Below are 25,745 nucleotides of genomic sequence, written 5' to 3'. Positions count from 1 at the left end.
AATAATAGTGAAGCTGCTTGAACAAAACAACATCAACCAATTAAAAACATAAAACAGGTGAAAAACCATAAAACAATAACAATCATACACATGAAAGCCAGAGTTAAAAACAGAAATATTTTTAATTGTGTTTTAATAGTTGCCATTCTTAGATCCCTGACCAAACACTTTATTAAAAAGGAAGGTTTTAAATTGACGATGACAGAAACAGGTGTTAATAATCATAATCTTAATTTGTGAAACAGTCTGGCTATGACCTCATGGGTTTCTGTTAACTAACAAGGTCAAACAGATTTCCTTTAAAATGCTTTTTACCCGAATAATCGTTATCTACAGAGGCTCAAGAATGACGCTGATGTGAACTGAGCCCACTGTGACTCTGTTAGTCTTTATTCTGGTTTGTATAATTTGTGAATTATTGAATCCAAATTTCACATACGTAGCCTACACAAATCTAAATTTACAGACAGGAAGCCAGATTTAAAAACATATGATCTAAAAATATTCACTGAATAAGTTTTTCTTTTCTTTTTTCCTGTCTTGCTGTCAACCCCTTGGTGTGTTTATGTTTGTGTGAGAAGAACAGTGATTTCTTCTGTGTTAGTACATTTTAGTTTTAGTTTGTTTGTTGGTGACGTGAAAGAAAACATCAACAGAAGTGGCTTTGGACACTATAAATATTAGACTTTTATTTTGAAAGGACATATAAAAAGGAACAGTACAGTAAAGGTACAGTACGGCTCTCCCTGCTTCAACACCACATCATGACATCATCTTACACTGCACTTTACATCACAGTCTCTGGCACACACACACACACACACACACACACACACACACACACACACTCTCTCTCTGTAAAGGTGTATTTCACTGTAAAATCCGACAGGACCTGAACGCATCACGAGATCAAAAACACAGTTTCAGTCAGAGCGACAGTCTGACAACAAACTCACACATTCAGTGTCAATGTTAACACTTTAGCCTACAGTATCTCCAACGTGCACACACACACACACACACACACACATGCACACACACACACATGCACACACACACACACACAGACAGACACACACACACACAGACAGGGTAAGAGCACTGGAAGTGGATTTTAAAGGCTTTAGACTGGTGTGCTTACTCGGGCTGGTAGGAAGTGCAGGTTTGGTTTAGACCACACTGCAAAAACTCTACATCTTTCCAAGAATATTTGTCTTATTTCTTGTAAAAATGTTTCATTTCTAGTCAAAACTAAACAATATAAGACTCATCACCTAAAAATTAACTTGTTTTTAGATCATTTTCACTTGTTTCAAACTAATTTTCACTTGAAATAAGTAGAAAAATCTGCCAGTGAAAGCAAGTTTTTTTGTGTTTGTAATAAGAAAGAAAAACTTGCTCCACTATCAGATTTTTCTACTTATTTCAAGTGAAAATCTGCTTGAAAGAAGTAAAAAGTGTCTAAAAACAAGCTGCTTTTAATGTGATGAGTCTTATTTTAAGTAGAATGAGATTTATTTTGACTAGAAATGAGACAAATATTCTTGGAAAGATTTTGAGTTTTTTGCAGTGCACGGCCCGTTTACAGCAGTTACCATGACAACAAGACTACAGTACAGTAGGATCACAATCTGCCTAGCAACAGCAGGAAGAACTCAGGTTGTTGTTGTTGTTGTTGTGCAGCTACTTTGTACCGGTACACAAAGTTAGCGTCTCTTAGGACCGTCTACAGCGGGGACAGCGGTGTGTGTCTGGTCCAACCTGTAAACAACCGTCCTGTTGTGCTCCGGTTGCCACGGCGACGGTGACGCTCCAACGGGCGACAGCTCAGGTCGTCGTCGTCACGTGTGTGAATGTTCGTCGACTGAAACTCAACAGTCCAGAAACAAACTTCAGGCTTTTCGCTTCGGACCCCGAGACGGGAAACGGTCCGTTCAACTCCTCTAGTGTCTGTTCAACCCTCCACCTGTCCTGCTGGGGCAAGGGAGGGAGGGAGGGAGGGAGGGAGGAAGGGAGGAAGGAAGGAAGGAAGGAAGGAAGGAAGGAAGGAAGGAAGGAAGGAAGGAAGGAAGGAAGGGAGGGAGGGAGGGAGGGAGGGAGGGAGGGAGGGAGGGAGGGAGGACAAAAACGGAAGAGGAAGGGGAAAAGGAAGGAAAGATAGGAGGGAACTGATTGGGTCAATTGGGTCAAAAAGGTAGAAAGAAGTAAGGACGAAGGGAGGGAAGGAAGGAAGGGAGGAAGGAAGGAAGGACAAAGGGAAAGATGGGAGGAAAGAAGGAAGGGGAAAAGGAAGGAAAGATAGGAGGGAACAGATCAATTGGGTCAAAAAGGAAGGAAGAAGTAAGGATGAAGGGAGGGAAAAAGGATTGTGGAAAGAAGGAAGGGAAAAAGGAAGGTAATACCCCTTTCCCACTGGCCAAAAAACCCGTTTAAACCCGCTAACAATCGGCTTATGGTGGCAGTGGGAAAGGCGCACCGAGCCGCGTCGACCCGCGTCAAACGACTCGGCAAGCGATGCGGGTTAAAATTGCCTTTAATCGGCTCGGCTCTGATCGGCTTGCAGTGGGAACGCCAGACCCGCGTCAACCCGCTAATTTACGTGATGACACTGAACGTTACGTGACGCTACGTCATCGCGCCGGTCGCGTCTCGGTCTCATATCACCAAAACAAAGCTCTGCTCCGCTCTGCTCTCATTCCAGACTGAGATCAAAACATCAGAGAACACTGGCCGAAAACGATAGAAAAGAAAAGAAGCGACAGTCTGTTTAACTGACGTGTTGTGTTGTCATGGCGACAGTCTGTTTAACTGACGTGTTGTGCCGCGGACGAACCGTCGACTCTCTGTCCTCCGCCGTCCTGGTGCTCCGCAGGTCGGCCAGACGCCTCGTCTGCCTCGGCCGACAGACCTCCGCGGCGGGCGGCTGTGGCATGACTCGCACCGCGGATGAGAGCGGGGCAACATGGTTGGTTTTGGTCAGTGGGAAAGGGGCCAAATGCCGATTGTTAGCGGGTCGACCCGCGTTTAAAAAACCCGCGTCGACCCGCTAATTTTAGTGGGAAAACGGCTAAAGAAAGATGGAGGGATGGGGAACAGATCAGGTCAATTGAATCAAAATAGGAAGGAAGAAGAAGTAAGGACGAAGGAAAGGAAGGAAGGAAAGAAGGAAGGAAGGGAGAAAGGGAACAGAAGGACAACAGGAGGGTTTTAAGAACCTGAGAAGTCAAATATGAATGACTGCTCCCTCTCCAGAAAGGAACAAGACGACTGTCGGGGCTTACAGCCACAGTTTGTCAAGACCCGGACTGAGCCGGGCTGAGCTGGGCGGGGTTTCTGGGTTTCTGGGTTTCTGGGTTTGGATGTTGAAGGTCAGAGTTGGACTCAGAAGGCTGAAGGCATCGAGGTTTAACACAGGAACAGGACTCTTTTTGGACTTTTGGACAGTTTCAGGCACCCGGATTATTTCCTTGCACAGTGTTTCAGGGCTCGAGTCCGTGCTGCTGGTCTCCACTGACAGCTGCACTGCAAAAACCCAAGAATATTTGTCTCATTTCTAATAAAAATGTCTAATTTCTAGTCAAAATAAATCTCATTCTACTTAAAATAAGACAAAATAAGACTCATCACATTAAAAGCAGCTTGTTTTTAGACACTTTTTACTTCTTTCAAGCTGATTTTCACTTGAAATAAGTAGAAAAATCTGATAGTGGAGCAAGTTTTTCTTTCTTATTACAAGCACAAAAAACTTGCTTTCACTGGCAGATTTTTCTACTTATTTCAAGTGAAAATTAGTTTGAAACAAATGAAAATGATCTGAAAACAAGTTCATTTTTAGGCGACGAGTCAGAGTTTAGTTTTGACTAGAAATTTGAATTTTTTTTTTTTACAAGAAATAAGACAAATATTCTTGGAAAGAGTTTTTGCAGTGTGGTTCAGGTTTGTGTTGAGCTGGTGTGAAGGTGTGGGAGGTCTGAATGGAAGAGGCGGCTGCAGGAGCTTTAGGAACACGTCCCTTACTTCCATCAACAGAAGCTTCAATCCAACGTCTTCCACCAACGTCGTGTGAAGTTTACTGAGCGCTGTGGAGCTGGTGTCAGGGTAGAAATAATAAAACCGTGTGGAGCTTTGTGAGGCACAGGTAGGAATCTTTGGGGAGAAGTCGAACATTTAGAGGCTCATCTGAAGCCTCCAGACCGTCAGGCCGACAAATCCTTCAGGGCTTTTAAAAAGTCTTTGTGACTAATTCTAATAATCTTCATTGTTGCATATTTTTAAAAGCAGAGAAGCCGCTCTTTCTCTCTCTCTCTCTCTCTCTTCACGTCTTTCAGAAAGCTAAACTAAATCCCTGTGCATCTTTTCCCACGGGACCGGCCCAGCTGAGCCGCCACGGTCCAGCACCAGAACTCCAGATATGAGCTTGGTCTGGTGCTGGACCAGATGATGGACCTCTACCTCTTTTCCACCGAGCTGGTTCCGGTGCTGGTTCGGAGCTAGTTCCTGCTTAGCACCGGTTCTTTGTTCTTAAAAAACTGGTTCCAGACCAGCACCAACTCCTTGCTGGGCCACCTGGCAGCAGGGTAGGTTACCTTAGCAACAAGACCAGCGCTAAGATATACAGACACGTTATCGCTACGTATCAAATTTGTTTATCGATGTAACACAGTTGAAGCTAACTAGCTGAGCTACAGGCGGTGGCTAACAGCAGCTAACGCTCAGATCAAAACATATCGCCGTCAAAACGTAGTTGCCGGTCGCTGTGATTACAGCGAAGACGGCTGCTTTTTCCTTCTTTTTTTTCAGCCAGGTTTAGAATGAGAGTTATCGTTAATTAAAAGCCTAGTCTGCTTCCACATCGGGTCCGGTGTTCAACACCCGCAGGTCGGACTGGGTTTTAATTTTCTGGTCCGTTTATAACTGTAGCAGCAGCGTTAGCCGCTGTTAGCTAGGCTGTTAGCGGCTAACAGGTCTGTTTCTAACTGCAGCAGCAGCGTTAGCCGCTGTAAGCTAGGCTGTTAGCGGCTAACAGGTCTGTTTCTAACTGTAGCAGCAGCAGAGAGATGGGGATGTGGCTCTGACTCGGCTCCTGATCAGTGGAAAAGCAAAGTGGTTCTTTGGAGGAACCAGAGTTGAACTAGTTAAGCACCGAACCAGCACTGGAACCAGTTTGGTGGAAAAGAGGTATCAGAGGGTTCCAGAAACGGATTCTGGTTTTGCGTTGGAACATTTACAAAGATTTGGTTCCGAGGCTCGGCTCCACCGGCCGGTCCTGGTACTTCATTCAACCTGAGTCTGGGAGGAACCCAGGAGATCAATCTGTCTTTCATGAAGTCATAAAGTGATTTTGTTTTTGGTCGCTGAAGTGACTGGAGTAGAAGCGGTCCAGCACAGTGCATCTGGATCAGCTGGTAGGTAGGTGCTGGTCCTGCTGCTGCGTCTCACCAGTAGGGGGCAGCAGTTTCCACGCGGCTCCAGCTCTGCCACTCGGGGAAGATCCCTGCTGAAGTCCTGGGACTCCCAAACGGACCGAACTCCGTCTGGCTCGGCTCTCCACCTCCACCGCCGCCGCCGCCGCCGTGGTCTCCCTGGATCTCCGTGTTGTTCTCCGAGCCGTCGGCCGCCACCAGCCGGTAGTTGTTCCCGCCGTTGTTGTCCCAGAAGGTCCGGTCCTCGGTCTGGAACTGAACGCAGAACTCGACTCCGCTGCTGACGGAGGATTCGAGGCGCTCCTCCTCCTCGGGCAGCGACACGGAGAAGGAGAAGGTGTCGGTGTCGGTGCAGCCGTACACGTTGTTCAGGTAGCGACACGGAGCGTCGTGGAAGGAGCGCCAGCGGTCGAAGGTGATCCGGACGGACACGGACTTCCTGAAGCAGACGTTCCGGACCTGCACGGTGCCGGAGAGCAGGCGGTCCCGGAGCGAACAGGTCTCCAGACACACCTGCTGCGCTTTCAGCCGGTTCCTCAGGTCCAGGTAGTCTGCAGCCGGCTGGGGGAAGTCCAGAACCAGACCCGGACCGCAGTCTGCAAGATCTGACAGAAGAGCAGAAACAACGGCACGGACGATCGGTCAAAACCAGTTTGTATCATCGATTATTACCAAGGCTGTGACGATACAGTCCCTCTGTCTTCAAACAACATCTGCTACAAATCACAGTCGACTCCTGCACTTGCTAATAGGCCTCTGTCGTGCCCTATTGATCAACTGTTTTATTGTATTGCATTGTATTGTATTTAGGGATGTCACCGTTACTTGTTTTCACAATTAATGGCGGTATTAAACGCCACAATTAATTAATCGCAAAGATTCCTAAATACCGTCACTTCCCAAATAAGATTATGTTGGAACTGTATCGGCAGATGTGCACCAAAGTAAAGGTAAAAACACAGATACTGGTCCATTTACCTAACGTAACATTGATTTGGTAGGAATTTAAATGTTAGTGTGTCTTTTGTATTAAAAAACAAAACAAAAAAAGGATTAAAAAACGTAAACATTTGGTATAGATGACAATTTATGACCTGAATATTTCAAACATTTCCCCTGGAGGGTTAATAATTGGTCATATATTAATAGATACTTGAAATATTTTGTGTAAACAGTGGGTAATGTAATTATTATGCATAATAATCGTGATAATCGTAGCACCGTGATTATTTCTCTGACAATAATCGTACCAAGAAAATTTATAATCGTGACCTCCCTAATTGTATTATATTGAATTTTTCTGTGTAATTTATATAACCTTGTTTTCACTTTTAGCACTCCCCTCCCCCTTCCCCTTCAGGCTGCACTTGAAAATAAGAATTTTGTTCTTAATTTGCTCGCCTGGTTAAATAAAGGTTAAATAAATAAAAATAAAATACATTCAGCTCACGAGACCAGATGATATTTTCACTTTACTTTTAAAGGGATAGTTCAACACTTTGTCAAACTAGAGCAGTGTAAAAGAGAGTAAGGACAGCATTGGTCCAATGGCAGTGCCTCCTGGTGGAGGAATATGGGTTTTGCAAAAGAACTGACATCTCTGCATTGTTGGTGAATGAGCAGTGTGGTGTTTTCAATAATTTAAGGACATTTATAGATCACCCACGTTAATAGCATCATTGAGGATCCTTTACAGATAAACATTAACACATAGGCCAGTAAAAAAAACTGTTTTCTACATGAATGTTTCAATCTACATTTTGTAATAAACAAATTATAAGTGTAATCTGATATGACCAAGACACCTAAAAACAAAAACACGACCGTTTTCATCAATTTACCAGCAAGTGGGCAACACACATACATTGGAGTGAATGGGTTTTCTGGGCGCTTTTGCAATACCCATATCCTGCCACTAGGGGGCAAAACCCTTAAACCCTTAAACCCTTAAACCCTTAAACCCTTACCACGGGAGTCAATGGTGGTGTCGTTACTCTCTTTTACAGTGCTCTATGTCAAATTCCCCCATTGCCATAATCCCTATAGTCATAGCAGTAGGTTCGTTACCTTTAATTGTCGGTGCAAGCTGTTTTTAGAACGGCGGAGCAGAGCCGTGAGCTGCTCAGAGCTACGCTACGGAGGCTCATTATGGGATTTCTTTGGTTTCCCTCATCATCAAACTCATCAAATACACAATCCAACAACTCCACAACGCTCTGGTGGACAAGTTGTGAGCTGCACATTCACCACGCTATGAGATAATAACACAACGTTACCACACAGAGTTGTTTTAGAGGGAAATACAGAGACTGTTGATGAAAAACTGTCCCTGAAGGCAACGTGCATCAGAGGTTTTACATGAATTTCCCTCTAAAACAACTCTGTGTGGTAACGTTGTGTTATTATCTCGTAGCGTGGTGAATGTGTCATCAGTCTGAATCTCACCGTTGTTTCCTCCCAGCTGCAGCGCGGCGGTGGCGCCCTCTATCTCCGTCAGGTGGAACTGCAGCTCGCTCAGCGCGTCGTCCTCTGATTGGTCGAAGACGTGGACGGCAGTGAGCGCCAGACCCTGTGAGTCTGCAAACACCACCTTCTTCTTCTTCTTCTTCTTCCTCCTCCTCGTCCTCGCCGAGCCGTCGTCGTCGTCGCCGTCGATCTCTGGGGCAGCTGACGGAGAGGTTTTGGTTTCCATGGTGACGTGGCTGCTGAGGCACGGCCGCAGCGGCTCGCAGCGTCGCAGCAGAGCGGCCGCCGATGATGGAGAGCAGCGGTCGTCATAGTTACCCAGGAAGGAGCGCAGCGGGGGAGAGCCGCTCAGGCAGATCCTCACGGCCATGTCCACGGGCATGATGGGAGACGGAGCCGCGCGGCGAGGAGCGAGCAGCTGGAGAACCCTGAGGACACACAACAACACAACCACTTCACTCACTAGAGACAAGCAGGGCCGGCTCTAGGATGTTGGTGGCCCCCTAAACAAAGTTTGTGGCCCTGCACTCTAAGCATGGGTGCAGATCCCGGGGGGGACAACAAATGTATTTTCAGACTTCACATTCTTCACATTTTAGATTCACATCTAAAAATAAATGATTGAAATGGTGGAACATAATGTTTGACAAATGTATTTCTGACTCCATATTCCATCTCTGGTCTCCTCCACTACAATGCAGATGAATGGGTATAGTTTAAAAAAACGACCCCCTCAATCTTAAGGGATTCATATTTTGATATTTTTAGTTTAGTGTGTTTATTTTGGTCTTATAAAAACAAATACGATAGACAAATATAAAGGTATAAATACAAAACAAAACAAAACAAAACAAATCAGAACAAAAACACAACAAGCAAAACAATTCACTTTGACCGAAAAGGTGTAGGCTGAAGCATCAGCTGATTTTGCCTAGCCTTCTTAAATTAACATTTTCCGTTCACTCAATTTAAAATATTGATATTCATCCATATCAATTAATCATGCATAAAGTAGTCCCATACACTGGGAGAAAAGGAAGATGGTGAGAAGAATTGGGGATTTGGGAAGGTCGGAGGGAGGTGAAAGACAAGAACGTGAGTAGATATTATATGTCCCTTAAAGACCCTTAAAATTATAATTTACTAATATAACAGCAGTGATACAGCACATTGGCTGTTTAGGACAAATAAACAAGAAGCACAATAAATGATTCCCTGTGCAGTACTATTTGAATGATATGGTGAGCCTCTACCAAGTTATGATTTATGATGGCATGGTATGAGCTGCATATGGGTTATGGGTTTTGTGTCCCCCCCAATCCTGACATCGGATCTGCACCCCTGACTCTAAGCACAAACACCAAATCACTGGTTAAAACTGAATACAGACGTGTTTATGCCCTCTGAGGTTTGAGGCCATTTTCTTGAATTTAACATATTTTCTTAAAGCAGCACTAAAGAACTTTCAGTTTTGGTTGAGTTTGGCGGCGCCAGTGGCCCAAAGCGGTAGTGTTTCGCCTGAAGGAAGACTCCATTTCCCATGAGCACTAGCGTGTAGCGCCGTAAACATCCTGATCTCCTTGTGCATAGAAATTAACAGAAGACGTCCAAACTAAGTTTCTGTTTCCAGCGGATCATTTCACAGTAAACATATATACACAATCAGACGGAAAGGTGCCGCATTGCTGCTCCCTCCTCGTCGTGACTCGCGAAAGTGAAAGTGAAACTTAAGTGAGAGCAGGGTTCCTACCATGCTCCTCAAAGCTGCTTAGTGCCAGTGAAGGCGATACAGACCATAATGATACAGACCCCTCAGGCCATGACAGAGGTGTCATTCAACCTGTTGAAAGTCCATGTACCATTACAAAAGTTATGAAAATATTATATGAAGGTTGAAAAGTTCCTTAGTGTTGGTTTAAATGTATCTTTTTAAGATACTTGCAGATGTAACAATACTCAAGTGTTTTATGTCTAAACATTAGAACCTCCGCTGTAAGCACACTGAGGCCAGTTTGTCCTAGAACACTGTAGAAAGAAATAATTTAGGACAAATGCTGGAAATTTGAGGTCTGCTTTTTGAAAAAATGTCAAATCCCTTGTGAAAACACTCCTTCAGTCATGAGAATGAACTGTTTTGGTGCTTGAAATAGGATATGAATACAGTAATAGATACGTGTAGAAAACAAGTCTAAAATGACATTTTGTCAGATTGTTTTCTGAGCACAAATGTTGTCATTCTGCCGTTCTATTTTCACCAAATGTCTCAAATGTGAGATAAAAGAAGCTGAATATTGACTTCACATTACATATAAAGCTCATAGCTGCACGTGCAGACCTCAGGATGTTTAAATGACTTGATGAACCCCGGTACCTTTCTGATCATGTGGCCCCCCACCTAACGGCTGTGGCCCTAAACAACCACATAGAGGGTTTATGCCAGCGGCCGGTCCTGGTGACAAGCAGCTGTCAATCAAACACCTGTGCAGCTGCAGCCAGGTGAGCAACATCAGCTTCAACACATCGATCCGACTCCGCTCCGTTACGACTAGAGATGCACCGATTGCAAAATTCTTGGCCGATACAGATTTCCGGTTTCTAAGGAGGTCTGACCTGCCAAAACCGGTTTTTACGATACAGATTTTCTATCTAAGAAATAATTATAATCATACATTAGACACCATATTTGTTTGGCTTGAGTAGCCTTTCCCAAATTTAATACAAGTACCCCTCTCCCAGGCAACATTTTGCTTATAACTGCAATTAAAACCACAACTAGTGGTAGGCTATATGATGCTATCATAACCCCCCTTTTCAAGAATAAAACATCACAAATAAGAAATAGAGAAACAAGCGCTTTTGCCCCTCAGCTCTGTGTGTGTGTGTGTGTGTGTTCGTTCATCTCTCGCGCTCTGTTAACATCTTAACCTGCAACATTATTTATACCTGATTGTATTCAATTCTATTGTAATGTACTTTATATGTAATATTGTTTATTTGTATATTGAAATATGTAATATTGTATTTCTAATATTGAAATGTCTAATATTGTATATACTGTATATTTCTAATATTGTATATATGTGTATATGTTGAAATGTTTCATATTGTATATTTGTTATATTGAAATATCTTTGTTAAATGCTCTGGCAACAACAAATTTCTGTTCATGCCAATAAAGCTGTTTGAATTGAATTGAATTGAACAGTAGAGATGGAGACAGTAGAGACGCAGACAGTAGAGACAGGAACAGAAACAATAGAGATGGAGACAGTAGAGACAGTAGATGGAGACAGAAACAGAAACAGTAGAGACATGGACAGAGACAGTAGAGACAGTAGATGGAGACAGAATGAGAGTTTCTCAACAGAGACTTCCTGTCCAACTAGAATAAAGACAGAGACACTAGAAACAGAGCAGAGGCAGTAAACTACACACACAGTAGAGACAGTAGAGACAGAGTAGAAACAGTAGAGACAGTAGAGAATAGACACAGTAGAGACATGAACAGACACAGTGGAGATGGAGACAGTAGACACTGAAACAGAGACAGTAGAGACAGAAACAGTAGAGACAGAGACAGTAGATGGAGACAGAAACAGAAACAATAGAGACATGGACAGAAACAGGAACAGTAGATGGAGGTAGAGAGTAGAGACAGAAACAGTAGAAACAGTAGATGGAGACAGAATGAGAGTTTCTCAACAGAGACTTCCTGTCCAACTAGAATAAAGACAGAGACACTAGAAACAGAGCAGAGGCAGTACAACAGACACAGTAGAGACAGGAGAGACAGGAGAGACAGACAGTAGAGAATAGAGACAGTAGAGACAGAGTAGAGACAGACAGTAGAGTAGAGAATAGAGACAGTAGAGACAGAGTAGACTATAGACAGACAGTAGAGACAGACAGTAGAGTAGAGAATAGAGACAGTAGAGACAGAGTAGAGACAGACAGTAGAGACAGAGACAGTAGAGAATAGAGACAGTAAACTACACACACAGTAGAGATGGAGACAGTAGAGACAGACAGTAGAGACAGACAGAATAGAGACAGTAGAGTGGTGGACTCGGACACCGGAAGGACGTGACGTCACCGCTGCTGTGGCGCAGTTTGATATCAGCTGAGTCTCACCTGGTGCAGTTCATGGAGGAGGATCAGTCCCGGTCCCGGTCCCGGTCCCGGTAGAACCGGTAGAAACCAGTCCAACCCAGTAGACCGCACCGAGCAGCTGGTCCAGTTTCTATTTCACATTCTACTGGTTTCTACTGGTTTCTACTGCTGCTGCTGCTGCTGCTGCTGCTGCTACTGCTGCTGCCATGTTAACGAGGAAACCTCCTCCGCTGCTGCTGCTGCTGCTGCTGCTGGGCCACGCCCCCACAGAGACAGAGAGAGGCTCAGCCAATCAGAGAGGAGACCAAAAAGGCAAGTGACGCTGATTACGTCAGAGCCAAAAAAAAGGAGCCTCGAGTTATTATTATGAATAATAATAATAATAATAATAATAATAATAATAATAACTATTGCCATTATTATTGTTGTTTAAAAAGGGGTGGCTACTTCTTCCCACTTCTTTTTACAACAATGTGCAGTGTTTTGTTATGTCTTGGCTCTATTTTTAATTTTAATTTTAATTTTTTTATTTTGTATGTACAAATAGTTACATACATACTTTTTTTTTTATACATGTTCGAAAATAAACATTCATTCATTCATTCATTCATTCATGCATTTATACTAACAATCATTATCAAAGTACATAGTGAACAAAAACCCACTCTACATACTGTAGCCTACTGTTCCCTCATACTGCCTTACCTGACATATTGTGTTGAGGTTTATGGGGAAACACATATAAAACTATTAGCTACCAATCCTATCTTCATACTGCAAAAGAAAGACATTAGAATAAGGATTACCTAGCGAAACACTGCTGTAATACCTTATAAGGCATTAAACTACCTACTTCCTGCAACAAGAGCTGTTCTCAATAGAGAGTCCCAGTATGACCTCATTCTAAACAAACCTAAAGCCAGGTGAAACACTAAAGGCAAATGCATTTCTGAATTAAAATAATGTACAACTATTACCCAGTTTAAAAGGATGTTTAAAATCAATGTATCAGTGGTGTCCACTGCTATTTTGTTTGTTTTCTTGTCACTACTATGTTCCATCATCTTTAATATTCTGAAACAGAGAATAATATCGATGTTGAAGTAAGCCAATGTAATTATAACAACAGAGAGGGACAGCTATAAGTTTTCTTCATCCTGCTCCTTTTCATTCATGGTGACTATGTGTAGCTACATTATGTAAATATGTGCAACCATGTGTAGAATGTAAAACATGGATGGAATTAATCAAAATGAATGAATGAATGTATTGAATAAATATTTAACACTGGGATAAAGTAAGTTAATTATTATTATTAAATCGATGGTTCTGCTTGTTTAGTTTTGATACTATTCCTTTACTTACCGTACTCTACTTTCCGGGTGTAGCCTAATCTTCTCACAATTTTATTTTGTTATTGTAATCTTTCTTCCTGTAAATAGAGTAGACATTAACACGCTCTGCTTCTGCCTTCGTCCTTTTGCCTATATTGATCATGAATTACGTGTATTATGATTTGTGTATATGTTTTGTCAAATAGACGAATAAATCAATAAATCAATCAATAATTAATGATTTCTATATTTTTTTTTAGCACCATCTAAGCTTTATTTCTGTATTTATTCTTCTACTGTGCTGATTGATTATTGGTAATAATGATGAATAAGAGCCCAGTCAGTAATAAGAACAATAATACTGTGTTTAATAGTTGTGGGTTATAAGACATACAGACAGGTGCTGTGGTCTGTTCCAACAGGAACTGTGCTTCAACACTTTGGTTACATCGTCGTCTCCATAGAAACATCATCTTCTTCATCATGGCCTTCATCATCAATAACTAACAGAAGTGCTTACTGAGGTTTGTGCAAAACAAAATAATACTGTTATAAAACAACGTGACTCTGAGCTCACATCAATAACTCTGTACCGACAAGACCTGCTGCTCTGCTGCTGCTGCTGCTGCACCTGAACACACCTGCAGGGGGCGCTGCAGAGCCACAGTCTGGCTCTAACCACGTCTCCATCCACACGGTTTTATTCTCATTAACAACATCGAATTAACAACGTTTTATGGATTAAATGTCATGAATATCCATAAAAAGTTCAAGGGATAGTTCAACATTTTGTCTAACTGGTCCATCACCATAATCCCTATAGTCATAGCAGTAGGTTCGTTACCTTTAATTGTCGGTGCAAGCTGTTTTTAGAACGGCAGAGCAGAGCCGTGAGCTGCTCAGAGCTACGCTACGGAGGCTCATTATGGGATTTCTCAGTTGGTTTCCCTCATCAAACTCATCAAATACACAATCCAACAACTCCACAACGCTCTGGTGGACAAGTTGTGAGCTGCACATTCACCACGCTATGAGATAATAACACAACGTTACCACACAGAGTTGTTTTAGAGGGAAATACAGAGACTGTTTGATGAAAAACTGTCCCTGAAGGCAACGTGCATCAGAGGTTTTACATGAATTTCCCTCTAAAACAACTCTGTCTGGTAACGTTGTGTTATTATCTCATAGCGTGGTGAATGTGCAGCTCACAACTTGTCCACCAGAGCGTTGTGGAGTTGTTGGATTGTGTATTTGATGAGTTTGATGTTAATATATTTCAAGCTTGTTTTGCAGCAGAAGCTCCTCTTCCCGGTTCGTCCAAATTTGACGAACCGGGAAGAGAAGCTTCGAGAAGCTTCCGCTACAAAACAAGCTTGAAATATAGACTTATTTAATTTTTTTCGGGACAATTTCTCATGTTGGGGCTTCAATACAAGACGGACATTACAGACGAGCAGCATGGAGGTATTTGGATGTTTTTTGGTGTGTCTTTTTGTTACGAAGACAGTTGGTATCCATTTGCAACCGTCATATGGACATGCACTGCTACGCCGAGACCCCCTGTAACTCAGAGAACCCACGGAGGACTCTGAAACTTCTCCCAGCCCTTAATAGTCCACATGAGGGGGAGAAGGAGATAATGAGTAAGAAATTTCAATTTTGGGTGAACTATCCCTTTAAAAGTGTGAGATGGAAACGCTCTTGAACCGGCGTTGTTCACATTAATACTTTGGATCGACATGTGGATGGAAACACGGTCGGTGAGACTCAGACAGTGACATCACGCCCTGCTGAACCAGCTCAGCCAATCAGCAGAGGCGGTGAGCTGGGCCGAGCAGCGGAGCAGCGACAGGTTATGGAAGTTATGGCTTCGACAGTGCAAACGGCGCCGAGCGAGCGAGCGAGCGACCGGACCGACCCTGATAAACCGCTGAGAGCTGCGTCAGAGCTTCATCTTTGGATCAGAAATAAATTAACGTGGTTTCTCCGTCCGGGACCTTCACTCCTCCCGACAGAGAGACCTTCACTGCTTCTCTAAATAAATCCGATGAAAATACGCAGCTTCACATTTTCATGAAGTTCAGATTTAAGCAAAGGCTTTATATTCCAAGAGAACCACTGCTCCTCCTCCTGCTCCTCCTCTCTCCTGCTCCTCCTCCTCTCCTCCTCTACAGACAGATGTTGATCTGTTTGGCCAGCTCTCGGTCCAGGTCGTGGATCAGAGTGTCAAAGTCCTTCAGGCTGAGACGACAGTTAAACGGAGCATCGAAGTCCATGAAGTCGTCCATGTAGAGACCTCCTTTAGCTCCTCCTTTAGCTCCTCCTTTAGCTCCTCCTCCTGCTCCTCCTGCTGCTGCCGGCCACGACGCCTTCTTCTCCTCCTCCTCTTCCTCCTCCTCCTCCTCTTCATCTGGAACAACAACCACAGGTAGTGTGGCGGATTAGCTGAACAATCGTTCACTTTGTGATATAAAAGCATGAAATTTGGTGGATGTGTTTGTTGGTGAATATGTTTCAGACAAATCTGGATATTGGGCCACCTCAAAAGCGCCCCCTAGTGGCCGTGGCAGCCATTTGTTATGCGAATAAATGAATGATGAATAAAAACTGCCCTTTTAATAATACCAACTATGTATTATAGTGTCATAATTTTTGGGAAAAGTGTGTTCATTTGTCTTTGTATGATGTCTGGTTTAGTTATGAAAATTCGCCTTTTCGCCATTCGTGCCGACATAAATTCAAAATGGCCACCGAAAAAACCCCCATGGGACATTAGTTGACCCGGGCAACAAGCAAAAATCTTAAGTAGACATCTTAAGGGTCCTTAAAAACCATGTTTCAAAAATGTATCCACCAACACATCCACCAAATGTTGTGCTTCTGTCACAAAATAAACAATTCTTGTGATTTATTGAGCTAATCCGCCCCACAGGGGATGCACATATTTGGGGGGGCGCTACCCACACGTTTAGCCCCGTTGCTCATTCCATGAATGCACGATCCTTACAAGCTGTACCTCGTTGTAAAGGTGACTAATCAGGCTTTCCAATAATATACAATATATCACCAGTTGGTATTATTAAAAGGGCAGTTTATATTCATCATTCATTTATTCGCATAACAAATGGCTGCCACGGCCACTAGGGGGCGCTTTTGAGGTGGCCCAATATCCAGATTTGTTTGAAACATATTCACCAACACATCCACCAAATTTCATGCTTTTATCACAAAGTGAACGATTGGTGTAAAATATTGAGCTAATCCGCCCCACTAAGGGTTAAACTGACCCACTCACTTCTACCGTATTTAATTCAGTCGTACTTTCAGAGAGCTTTCAGTTAAAGAGGAACTAAACCCCTAAACCACTTTTTTCTGCTGAAAACAAATATATTTGGGTGTGAAGTAGTGTTGTCAATTGATTCTGGTCCAACTCTTGACATTTTAGTCAAAATATTTCAATTTGGTGTATTTTGTAGTAAAACTGTAGAGTGACTGCCCTCTATGGGTTGAAACACGGCTATTACAATCAAATTTTTCTATTGGCTGAGATGGAGGCAGATGACGTTTTGGAGGCAGCTTTCATCACCGGCCACCAGCTCCCCGACCAATCAGCACCGGCTGCTGCCTGCCGCTAACGGTTGCTAGGCGCTCTAGCTGCTCTGCTGCGGCTAACGGTTGCTAGGCACTCTAGCTGCTCTGCTGCGGCTAACGGTTGCTAGGCGCTCTAGCTGCTCTGCTACGGCTAACGGCTGCTAGGCACTCTAGCTGCTCTGCTGTGGCTAACGGTTGCTAGGCACTCTAGCTGCTCTGCTGCGGCTAACGGCTGCTAGGCGCTCTAGCTGCTCTGCTGCGGCTAACGGTTGCTAGGCGCTCTAGCTGCTCTGCTGCGGCTAACGGCTGCTAGGCGCTCTAGCTGCTCTGCTGCGGCTAACGGTTGCTACTGTAAGCGCTCTAGCTGCTCTGCTGCGGCTAACGGTTGCTAGGCGCTCTAGCTGCTCTGCTACGGCTAACGGCTGCTAGGCACTCTAGCTGCTCTGCTGTGGCTAACGGTTGCTAGGCGCTCTAGCTGCTCTGCTACGGCTAACGGTTGCTAGGCGCTCTAGCTGCTCTGCTGCGACTAACGGCTGCTAGGCGCTCTAGCTGCTCTGCTGCGGCTAACGGCTGCTAGGCGCTCTAGCTGCTCTGCTGCGACTAACGGCTGCTAGGCGCTCTAGCTGCTCTGCTGCGACTAACGGCTGCTAGGCGCTCTAGCTGCTCTGCTGCGGCTAACGGCTGCTAGGCGCTCTAGCTGCTCTGCTGCGACTAACGGCTGCTAGGCGCTCTAGCTGCTCTGCTGCGACTAACGGCTGCTAGGCGCTCTAGCTGCTCTGCTGCCGCTAACGGCTGCTACTGTAAGCGCTCTAGCTGCTCTGCTGCGGCTAACGGTTGCTAGGCGCTCTAGCTGCTCTGCTGCGGCTAACGGTTGCTAGGCGCTCTAGCTGCTCTGCTGCGGCTAACGGCTGCTAGGCGCTCTAGCTGCTCTGCTGCGACTAACGGCTGCTAGGCGCTCTAGCTGCTCTGCTGTGGCTAACGGTTGCTAGGCGCTCTAGCTGCTCTGCTGCGGCTAACGGATGCTAGGCGCTCTAGCTGCTCTGCTGCGGCTAACGGTTGCTAGGCGCTCTAGCTGCTCTGCTGCGGCTAACGGCTGCTAGGCGCTCTTGCTGCTCTGCTGCGGCTAACGGCTGCTAGGCGCTCTAGCTGCTCTGCTGCGGCTAACGGCTGCTAGGCGCTCTAGCTGCTCTGCTGCGGCTAACGGCTGCTAGGCGCTCTAGCTGCTCTGCTGCGGCTAACGGCTGCTAGGCGCTCTAGCTGCTCTGCTGCGGCTAACGGCTGCTAGGCGCTCTAGCTGCTCTGCTGCGGCTAACGGTTGCTAGGCGCTCTAGCTGCTCTGCTGCGGCTAACGGCTGCTAGGCGCTCTAGCTGCTCTGCTGCGGCTAACGGTTGCTAGGCGCTCTAGCTGCTCTGCTGCGGCTAACGGCTGCTAGGCGCTCTAGCTGCTCTGCTGCGGCTAACGGTTGCTAGGCGCTCTAGCTGCTCTGCTGCGGCTAACGGCTGCTAGGCGCTCTAGCTGCTCTGCTGCGGCTAACGGTTGCTATTCATCAAACTCCACTCCATGGTTATGACAGTGTTATGTCAATCTTATGAATACCTATTCAAGTAAAGTGTTACCTAAAGTTTTTCTACAGAGTAAAACTGTTCCAGAGGAGCCGCCCACCCCGTTTACCTGCGTCGCTGTCGCTTCCCGCCACCTCGTCGTAGTCGGCCTCGTGTCCCGACAGCAGCTCCCGCCCACAGACGCTCCAGTCGCCGGCGTAGCGGTTGATGGGCGGTGGACTCTCCAGCCGGGCCAGACCGCCGCGGCCCCGACGGGAAACCACCGCCTTCTCCTCGGAGCCGTGAGGCAGCGCTAGGTGGAGTGCTGGACGCCGCTGCTGCTGCTGCTGCTGCTGCTGCTGCAGGGGATTCTGGGTAAGCGTGTTGGAGGAAGGAGCGGCGGGGGCATCTGTTGGGATTCGATGTGTCGGAACTGAGGAAGAAGACACACAGGACATGATGGTGACGAGTTTTAAAGGGGAAAGTTCAACGTTTAGTCAGATCGGAAGTGCGTTCATCTGACTGCTGGTTTCGGCTCGGGTAGGAGGCAGGCTAACACTACCCATACACTTCCAGTGTTTGAGCTAAGCTAATTAGCAACTTTAGGTGGAGGCAGGCTAACACTACCTATACACTTCCATTGTTTGAGCTAAGCTAATTAGCGACTTTAGGTAGGAGGCAGGCTAACACTACCCATACACTTCCAGTGTTTGAGCTAAGCTAATTAGCGACTTTAGGTGGAGGCAGGCTAACACTACCCATACACTTCCAGTGTTTGAGCTAAGCTAATTAGCGACTTTAGGTGGAGGCAGGCTAACACTACCTATACACTTCCAGTGTTTGAGCTAAGCTAATTAGCGACTTTAGGTGGAGGCAGGCTAACACTACCTGTGCACTTCCATTGTTTGAGCTAAGCTAATTAGCGACTTTAGGTAGGAGGCAGGCTAACACTACCTGTGCACTTCCATTGTTTGAGCTAAGCTAATTAGCGACTTTAGGTAGGAGGCAGGCTAACACTACCCATACACTTCCAGTGTTTGAGCTAAGCTAATTAGCGACTTTAGGTGGAGGCAGGCTAACACTACCCATACACTTCCAGTGTTTGAGCTAAGCTAATTAGCGACTTTAGGTGGAGGCAGGCTAACACTACCTATACACTTCCAGTGTTTGAGCTAAGCTAATTACGGCGATACAGCTCTGTCTCTCTTGTTACTGCACGCACAGTGGAAAGGATGGTGTCTATCTGCTGGTCATGGACTCGGGAGTGAGGCAAGACACGAAAAAAAATTAAATGTTGGCGTATCCCTTTAACTCCCCCCCTCCTCCCCCGTTCCTCACCTGGCCACTGCTGCAGCAGGTAGTGCAAGGCCTCGATGTGTCGTTTAAAATCCACAGCACTTGCGATCTCCTCGCTGTGACCGAGCCCCTTCCCTCCTCTTGCCCCCCTCCCCCCTCCTCCTCCCTCTCCTCCTCCTCCTCCTCCCCCCCTCCACGCCTCCTGAGTGGGGGTGAGCAGCACGGGCCCGAAGCAGACGGCGAGGTTCTGGTGGGTCATCCTGTTGCAGGGGCTGAAGGACGCCACCAGGCTGAGGTGGTCCAGCAGGAGGGACAGCGTGGCCTGGGGGAGGGGGGGTCAGAGGTCAAAGGTCATGACATCATCAGACTGTAACATGGGCCGCGTATATCCGTATAATGGAGTCTACAGGGCAGCAGAATGCAGCCTCTAAATAACACATTATCTGCAGAGAAACTCGTTCATTTCACCAAGATTTAGTTCTGATAGGCTAGTGCTATTCCCCTCTGAGTCCGGGGTTAGCTGTTATCAACATCCGGGGTCTGTAGGTTGACCTACTGACCTCTGACCTGGATGATGTCATCTCTGAGCGCCGCGCGGCTCATTCTGATAATAATCATTCTGCTTCGGCATTCGGGTCCATTTTTATCTCAACTAGCCGGAGCTTTAGTGAGTCCAGGTTGAGGAGAGGAAGCCTGAGGAAGCTGAACTTCATCCAGCTGCTCATTTTGTTCTGACAAGTCGGAAACACGCAGAAACCAACCGTAGCATTAGCGGTAGCAACAAGCTGCGCGGTGCGGCGCTCAGAGATGACATCATCCAGGTCAGAGGTCAGTAGGTCAACCTACAGACCCCGGATGTTGATAACAGCTAACCCCGGACTCAGAGGGGAATAGCACTAGCCTATCAGAACTAAATCTTGGTGAAATGAAGGAGTTTCTCTGCAGATAATGTGTTATTTAGACCCTGTAGACTCCATTATACGGATATACGCGCCTCTCGGCTGGAGCTCATTTCATCACAACCACTTGGAATGACACCAAAGTTATCTGGGGGAGGAGATGATCGGATTTAATGATAGAAATAAGATCCAGGTTGTAAAAAATGTAAATTACCCTTTAAGATGAATTTAGCAACCTGCAAATATGACTCGAAACCACTTTCATCATCCATCATTTTTGTAATTCACACATTAAGGTTTTCAAATATATTAAATTTGATATTCTAGTCTAAAGGGTTTCTGTTACAAGTGGACACGTCAGTCTCCAACGCTCGATAAACGCTTTTCACAGAAATGTAACGACACTTATGATGATGACCGACCCCCCCCCCCCCCAACCTGCTGCTGCCTCACCCTCTCCGGCGGCGGCAGACAGGACAGCAGCTCCACGGTGCTCGGGGCCGGCTGGGGGTCAGAGGTCACGGCCGAGGGGCGGAGCGTCATGGCCTCCCTCACCACCTGGTACAGAGTCCTGGTGATGAGCGGAGACGGCAGCTCTCTCAGGTAGTCCTTCAGAATCCCTGAGCACACACACACACACACACACACACACACACACACACACACACACAGCTCATCAAGGAATCCAGGTTTGAAAACGTTCAGGTGAAGAATTCTGACTTAATTTGGATGTCTGAGTGCGACATGATGAGATATACTGTATGTCCTAGCATGATGACACTGAGACAGAAAACACTGTATCCTACATAAGACCACTTACTATTATTGTTTTGTATATTTACACTGCAAAAATTCAAAATCTTACCAAGAATATTTGTCTTATTTCTAGTCAAAATGTCATTTCTAGTCAAATAAATAAATAAATCTCGTTATACTTAAAATAAGACTCCTCATATTAAAAAGCAGCTTGTTTTTAGACACTTTTTACTTCTTTCACGCAGATTTTCACTTGAAATAAGTAGAAAAATCTGATAGTGGAGCAAGTTTTTCTTTCTTATTACAAACACAAAAAACTTGCTTTCACTGGCAGATTTTTCTACTTATTTCAAGTGAAAATTTGTTTTAAACAAGTGAAAATGATCTAAAAACAAGTTCATTTTTAGGTGATGCGTCTTATTTAAAGTGGAATGAGATGAGTTTTGACTAGAAATGAGACATTTTGACAAGAAATAAGACAAATATTCTTGGAAAGATTTTGAGTTTTTGCAGTGTGTACAAGGAACTGAGGGAATCCAGGTTTGAAAACGTTCAGGTGAAGAATTCTGTCTTATTTTGGATGCCTGAGTGCGACATGATGAGATATACTGTATGTCCTAGCATGATGACACTGAGACAGAAAACATTGTATCCTACATAAGACTATTTACTATTATTGTTTTGTATATTTGAACAAAAACCTGCCTGCAAACTCAGAAATGTTTGTTGTATGAGTGTATAAACCCAAACCAAATGTCTGGTTTCACAGTAATATACATGACACTTAAATAAACGACTCAGTGGATGAATAACCTGGACCTTGACGGACCTGTGATGACGTTGATGTCGGGGTAGAGCTCCTCGCTGAGACTCACAGCCGAACTGTTCCTCTCGAACCCGTCTCTCAGCTCCTTCTTCACCGCAGCAGAACCACACAGCCGGTACAGACCCACAACCTGAGGAGGAGCAACACAATTATATTGTCATTTAGAGCATTTATTTATTTATTTGCAGAAAATGGCGACAGGTCAAAATAACAAAAAAAAAGTTCTGGTGTTTTCAGACCTTAGCGTATAATGCAAAGAAAACAAGTTGATATTCATTTTAAAACAACACAACACTACTTTTTAAACTTAGGAAGAGTTTAGAAATCAACATTGGTGGAATAATCCCAATTTTCAATCACAGCAGTGTTTCTTTTTATTTATTTATAATCTTTCTTCCTCATTAAATCTGATGTGGTTCAGGTGAGCAGCTCAGTAGAGTGATGTGTGTTTGTGTTGGAGTTCAATAGACACTGGAATCGATGGCTGCCATAGCAACATGTAGAGAAGCTGGTTTATTAACAACATTTTGGAGTGGTCTCTTTATTTTTCCCAGAGCTGTATATCACAGGTCCTACCTTCAGTCCTCGTCGCTCGATCTCGGTCACAGACTTCTGGATGAGCAGCGGGACGGGAGCTGCAGAGCCTTCTTTCTCCACCAGGTGGTGCAGTTCCACCCCGAACACGTTGGCAGGAGCGGAGGTGTCGGTGTTGTGCTGTGGAGGACGGGGACACGCTGCATGTCAAGTCAAGTCAGGAGTTATTTTATTTAAAACGACGGCATCGACCAAAGTGCTGCAGATCGACGGGAACAGAGTTAAAATAACATCCAATAATAACATTGAATGAATGTGGAAGAACGACAGTAGGAGAACAGAGCAATCAGTGCAAACATTAAAATAACAACTTAAAGCTGTACACTGTGGGTTTTAACATTAGTGTAATAACTCATCTATCAGACGATGGAGCCCAAACTTTGTGCAAAATTCTATCAGAGTAAATCCAGGATGAAAGTGTGGTAGTCTTTTCACATTTTCAGCCACTGGTATTGGATCCGTCATCCATCAATCAAACGTCTGAGACACACACACACACCAAACCTGCGTTTACACCAGACCTTTTGTTTTTCGAACGAGTTTACATGTTAAATCAATGCAAACAAGCGATTGAGCGTTTAATCGCTCAGGCGAAAAACCGCTGGGGCTCGGAGCGACAGAGATGGAGCAACGGAGCGTTTTTTTCGCTCTGTCGCTTGACACAAACCCCAACTCTCCGGCCGTCAGTCGCTCGTCGCTCAGCGCTGATTGGCTGCCGTAGTCCCGGTGGTGCCGGTGTAAACAGAGGCACATGGCAGTGGGCATGACGTCATCAAAGAGAAAACGCGAGTCTGTGGCTCTGAGCCAAATTGACAAGCGACTGCACCTGAGCCACGGAGCGATTTTTTTCGGAGCGATACGAGCAACAGCGACAAAAATAAAAGGTCCGGTGTGAACGCAGCTTTACTCGGGTAAACTCGTGTGGCAACTCGTGACAACTCGGCGCGACAAACAGGACAAACGGACATTTCTGTACACCTTTAAAAACTAGAGATCTTTATGCCTACGTAGTAAGTGAATGACTACATTATAAAAGTAACTAATTACCAGGAAAAGTAACAACTAGGCTACATTACTTTTTTATAAAATGCTCTAATGTTTTTGTTGTGTTGTGAGTGTTGACGGTACCTGTGTGTCCCACTTCTCCTGCAGCGACAGCTTGACGTAGAGAAGTCCTCGGGGCTCCAGCTTCACACACAGCTGCTGACTGCGACTCCCTGTCACCATGACAACATGTTACTGTAACAGCCAGCAGGGGGGCGGAGCAACAAGATCACCATGACAACAACACAGTGTCTACCTTTAAACAGCGGGGGGATGGACACCCCGCCCAGACAGCACACCTTGTTCCTGGTGGGATTGGCCCCGCCCACCGGCTGCTGATTGGCTGCAGAGACGTAGACACACAGGAAGTCACACCTCAGTCGCAGTAGTGTTAGTATTACAGTAATAGTATCAGTGGTATCAGTGGTAATAGTACCAGTAACCACAGTAGCAGTAGTAGTAGTAGTAGTAGTATTAATAGTATCAGTCGACTCAGTGGCTCTGAAACTCTTTTACATCAAGGACCCAAAACTGACACAAATTACATTTAAATTTCACAAACATACACAAGAAATACACATTTGTTCTGAGACTGAATAAAGTTAATTTCTTAATCAATGTTCAAATTAGAGGCAATAGTGTGAATTTTTGGAATTTTATTTCCAGAAACGTCTTTTTTTTTATAGATAGACGGACGGACGGATAAGATAGATAGATAGATAGATAGATAGATAGATAGATAGATAGATAGATAGATAGATAGATAGATAGATAGATAGATAGATAGATAGATAGATAGATAGATAGTTAGATAGATAGATAGATAGATAGATAGATAGATAGATAGATAGATAGATAGATAGATAGATAGATAGATAGATAGACATTTTATTTATCTATTATCTCATATTTTACTTATCTAATCAACAGCGTCCTGCATTTTAATCTAAGTGCTGGTCTCAGTGAGTTGTTGGTTCTCTTGGTGCGTGTGTTGCTGTGCTGTGATTTCAGACTTAACACAGTCTGAAATCCAAATATTTTAGCAGCTATGGTCTTATTATTTATTTGTTTTGCTGTTTTTATCTGTTGTGTTTTTTTTTACTGAATGTTGATTTTGTTCACTTTTTTCTGTGTAAAGTACTTTGGTCAACTCTATAAATAAATTGGATTTGGATTTGATTTGCTGTCACTTGTTTGTGACTCTTTTTCTGTTGTTTTGACAATCATATCCTGAATAAATAAAATTCAAATAAAATTCAAACATTTAAACTTTTAAAGGTGCAATATAAATGAAGTGATTATTTAACTAAAATGTGCAGCAGTGTAGCGGAGCAGCACCTGGAGTGAGCACCACCATGCGGAGCTGCAGTGTAGTGTAGTGTAGTGTAGTGTAGTGTAGTGTTGTGTAGCAGCACCTGGACTGAGCACCACCACACGCAGCTGCCTGGCTCTCTCCAGCTCCAGGTGGAAGGTGTGGTTCAGAGAGAGGGCGGAGCCTCGCAGGTGGAGCAGCGCCGTCCTCGCTCGGGTCACACCGTCGATCTGGATGGCCAGGAAGACGTCCTTACTGCCCTCGCACCTGAGACACCACACACACACACACACAAAGACAGACACACAACATGTTGTCAAAACGTGTTATCAGTCCAAGGATGTTTAGAATGGAACAAACTACACATTAATATTAGAGAGTGTCCAACTTTTAGGACCTTTAAAACACGACTTACAGACTGGAAACTAGACAAACTAACCTGTAATCATGTTTAACCTGGGTCTGTCTTGTGCGTGCAGCAGTTGTGTGTCTATGGACGGTACGTGTGCAGTCATGTAAGCATGCTCAGTCTGGGTAAAGTAACCATAT

At 44.7% G+C, this 25,745-nt stretch overlaps 2 protein-coding genes across 2 annotated transcripts in view; both read right to left on the bottom strand.

Annotated features, from left to right (window-relative positions):
* Positions 1 to 4,854: 4,854 nt before the first annotated feature.
* Positions 4,855 to 12,171, bottom strand: LOC146967083 (protein phosphatase 1 regulatory subunit 3C-B-like). Its single transcript, XM_085761043.1, has 3 exons — positions 12,021 to 12,171; positions 7,869 to 8,317; positions 4,855 to 6,028 (listed from the first exon to the last, which is right to left on the bottom strand). Exons 1-3 carry the CDS (start codon positions 12,032 to 12,034, stop codon positions 5,436 to 5,438), a joined length of 1,056 nt encoding a protein of 351 aa, XP_085617169.1. The 5' UTR covers positions 12,035 to 12,171; the 3' UTR covers positions 4,855 to 5,435.
* Positions 12,172 to 15,483: 3,312 nt separating this feature from the next.
* syde1 (synapse defective Rho GTPase homolog 1) overlaps positions 15,484 to 25,745 on the bottom strand; it is a 31,381-nt gene continuing 21,119 nt past the window's right edge. Inside the window, exons 6-14 of the mRNA XM_085762162.1 lie at positions 25,300 to 25,463; positions 24,141 to 24,227; positions 23,969 to 24,057; positions 22,823 to 22,960; positions 22,250 to 22,376; positions 21,118 to 21,284; positions 19,808 to 20,087; positions 18,600 to 18,902; positions 15,484 to 15,746 (exon numbers count right to left, since the gene is read on the bottom strand). Of these exons, the coding sequence (XP_085618288.1) occupies positions 15,505 to 15,746; positions 18,600 to 18,902; positions 19,808 to 20,087; positions 21,118 to 21,284; positions 22,250 to 22,376; positions 22,823 to 22,960; positions 23,969 to 24,057; positions 24,141 to 24,227; positions 25,300 to 25,463 (1,597 nt within the window). The 3' untranslated portion in view covers positions 15,484 to 15,504. The remainder of the gene's footprint in view (positions 15,747 to 18,599; positions 18,903 to 19,807; positions 20,088 to 21,117; positions 21,285 to 22,249; positions 22,377 to 22,822; positions 22,961 to 23,968; positions 24,058 to 24,140; positions 24,228 to 25,299; positions 25,464 to 25,745) is intronic.

Source organism: Trachurus japonicus, chromosome 19 (assembly GCF_045865225.1).
Source record: "Trachurus japonicus isolate A0001 chromosome 19, Traja_1.0".
Taxonomy (NCBI): Eukaryota; Metazoa; Chordata; class Actinopteri; order Carangiformes; family Carangidae; genus Trachurus; species Trachurus japonicus.
Note: the sequence above shows the minus strand (reverse complement) of the source record. Positions and strands in the feature narration are given on the sequence as shown.

Bases quoted from the DNA above. Each gene is read 5' to 3' on its own strand.
- LOC146967083 (XM_085761043.1), bottom strand. The intron at 6,029-7,868 runs GTGAGATTCAGA...CTCTTCTGTCAG, and splicing joins GCAGCTGGGAGGAAACAACG to ATCTTGCAGACTGCGGTCCG.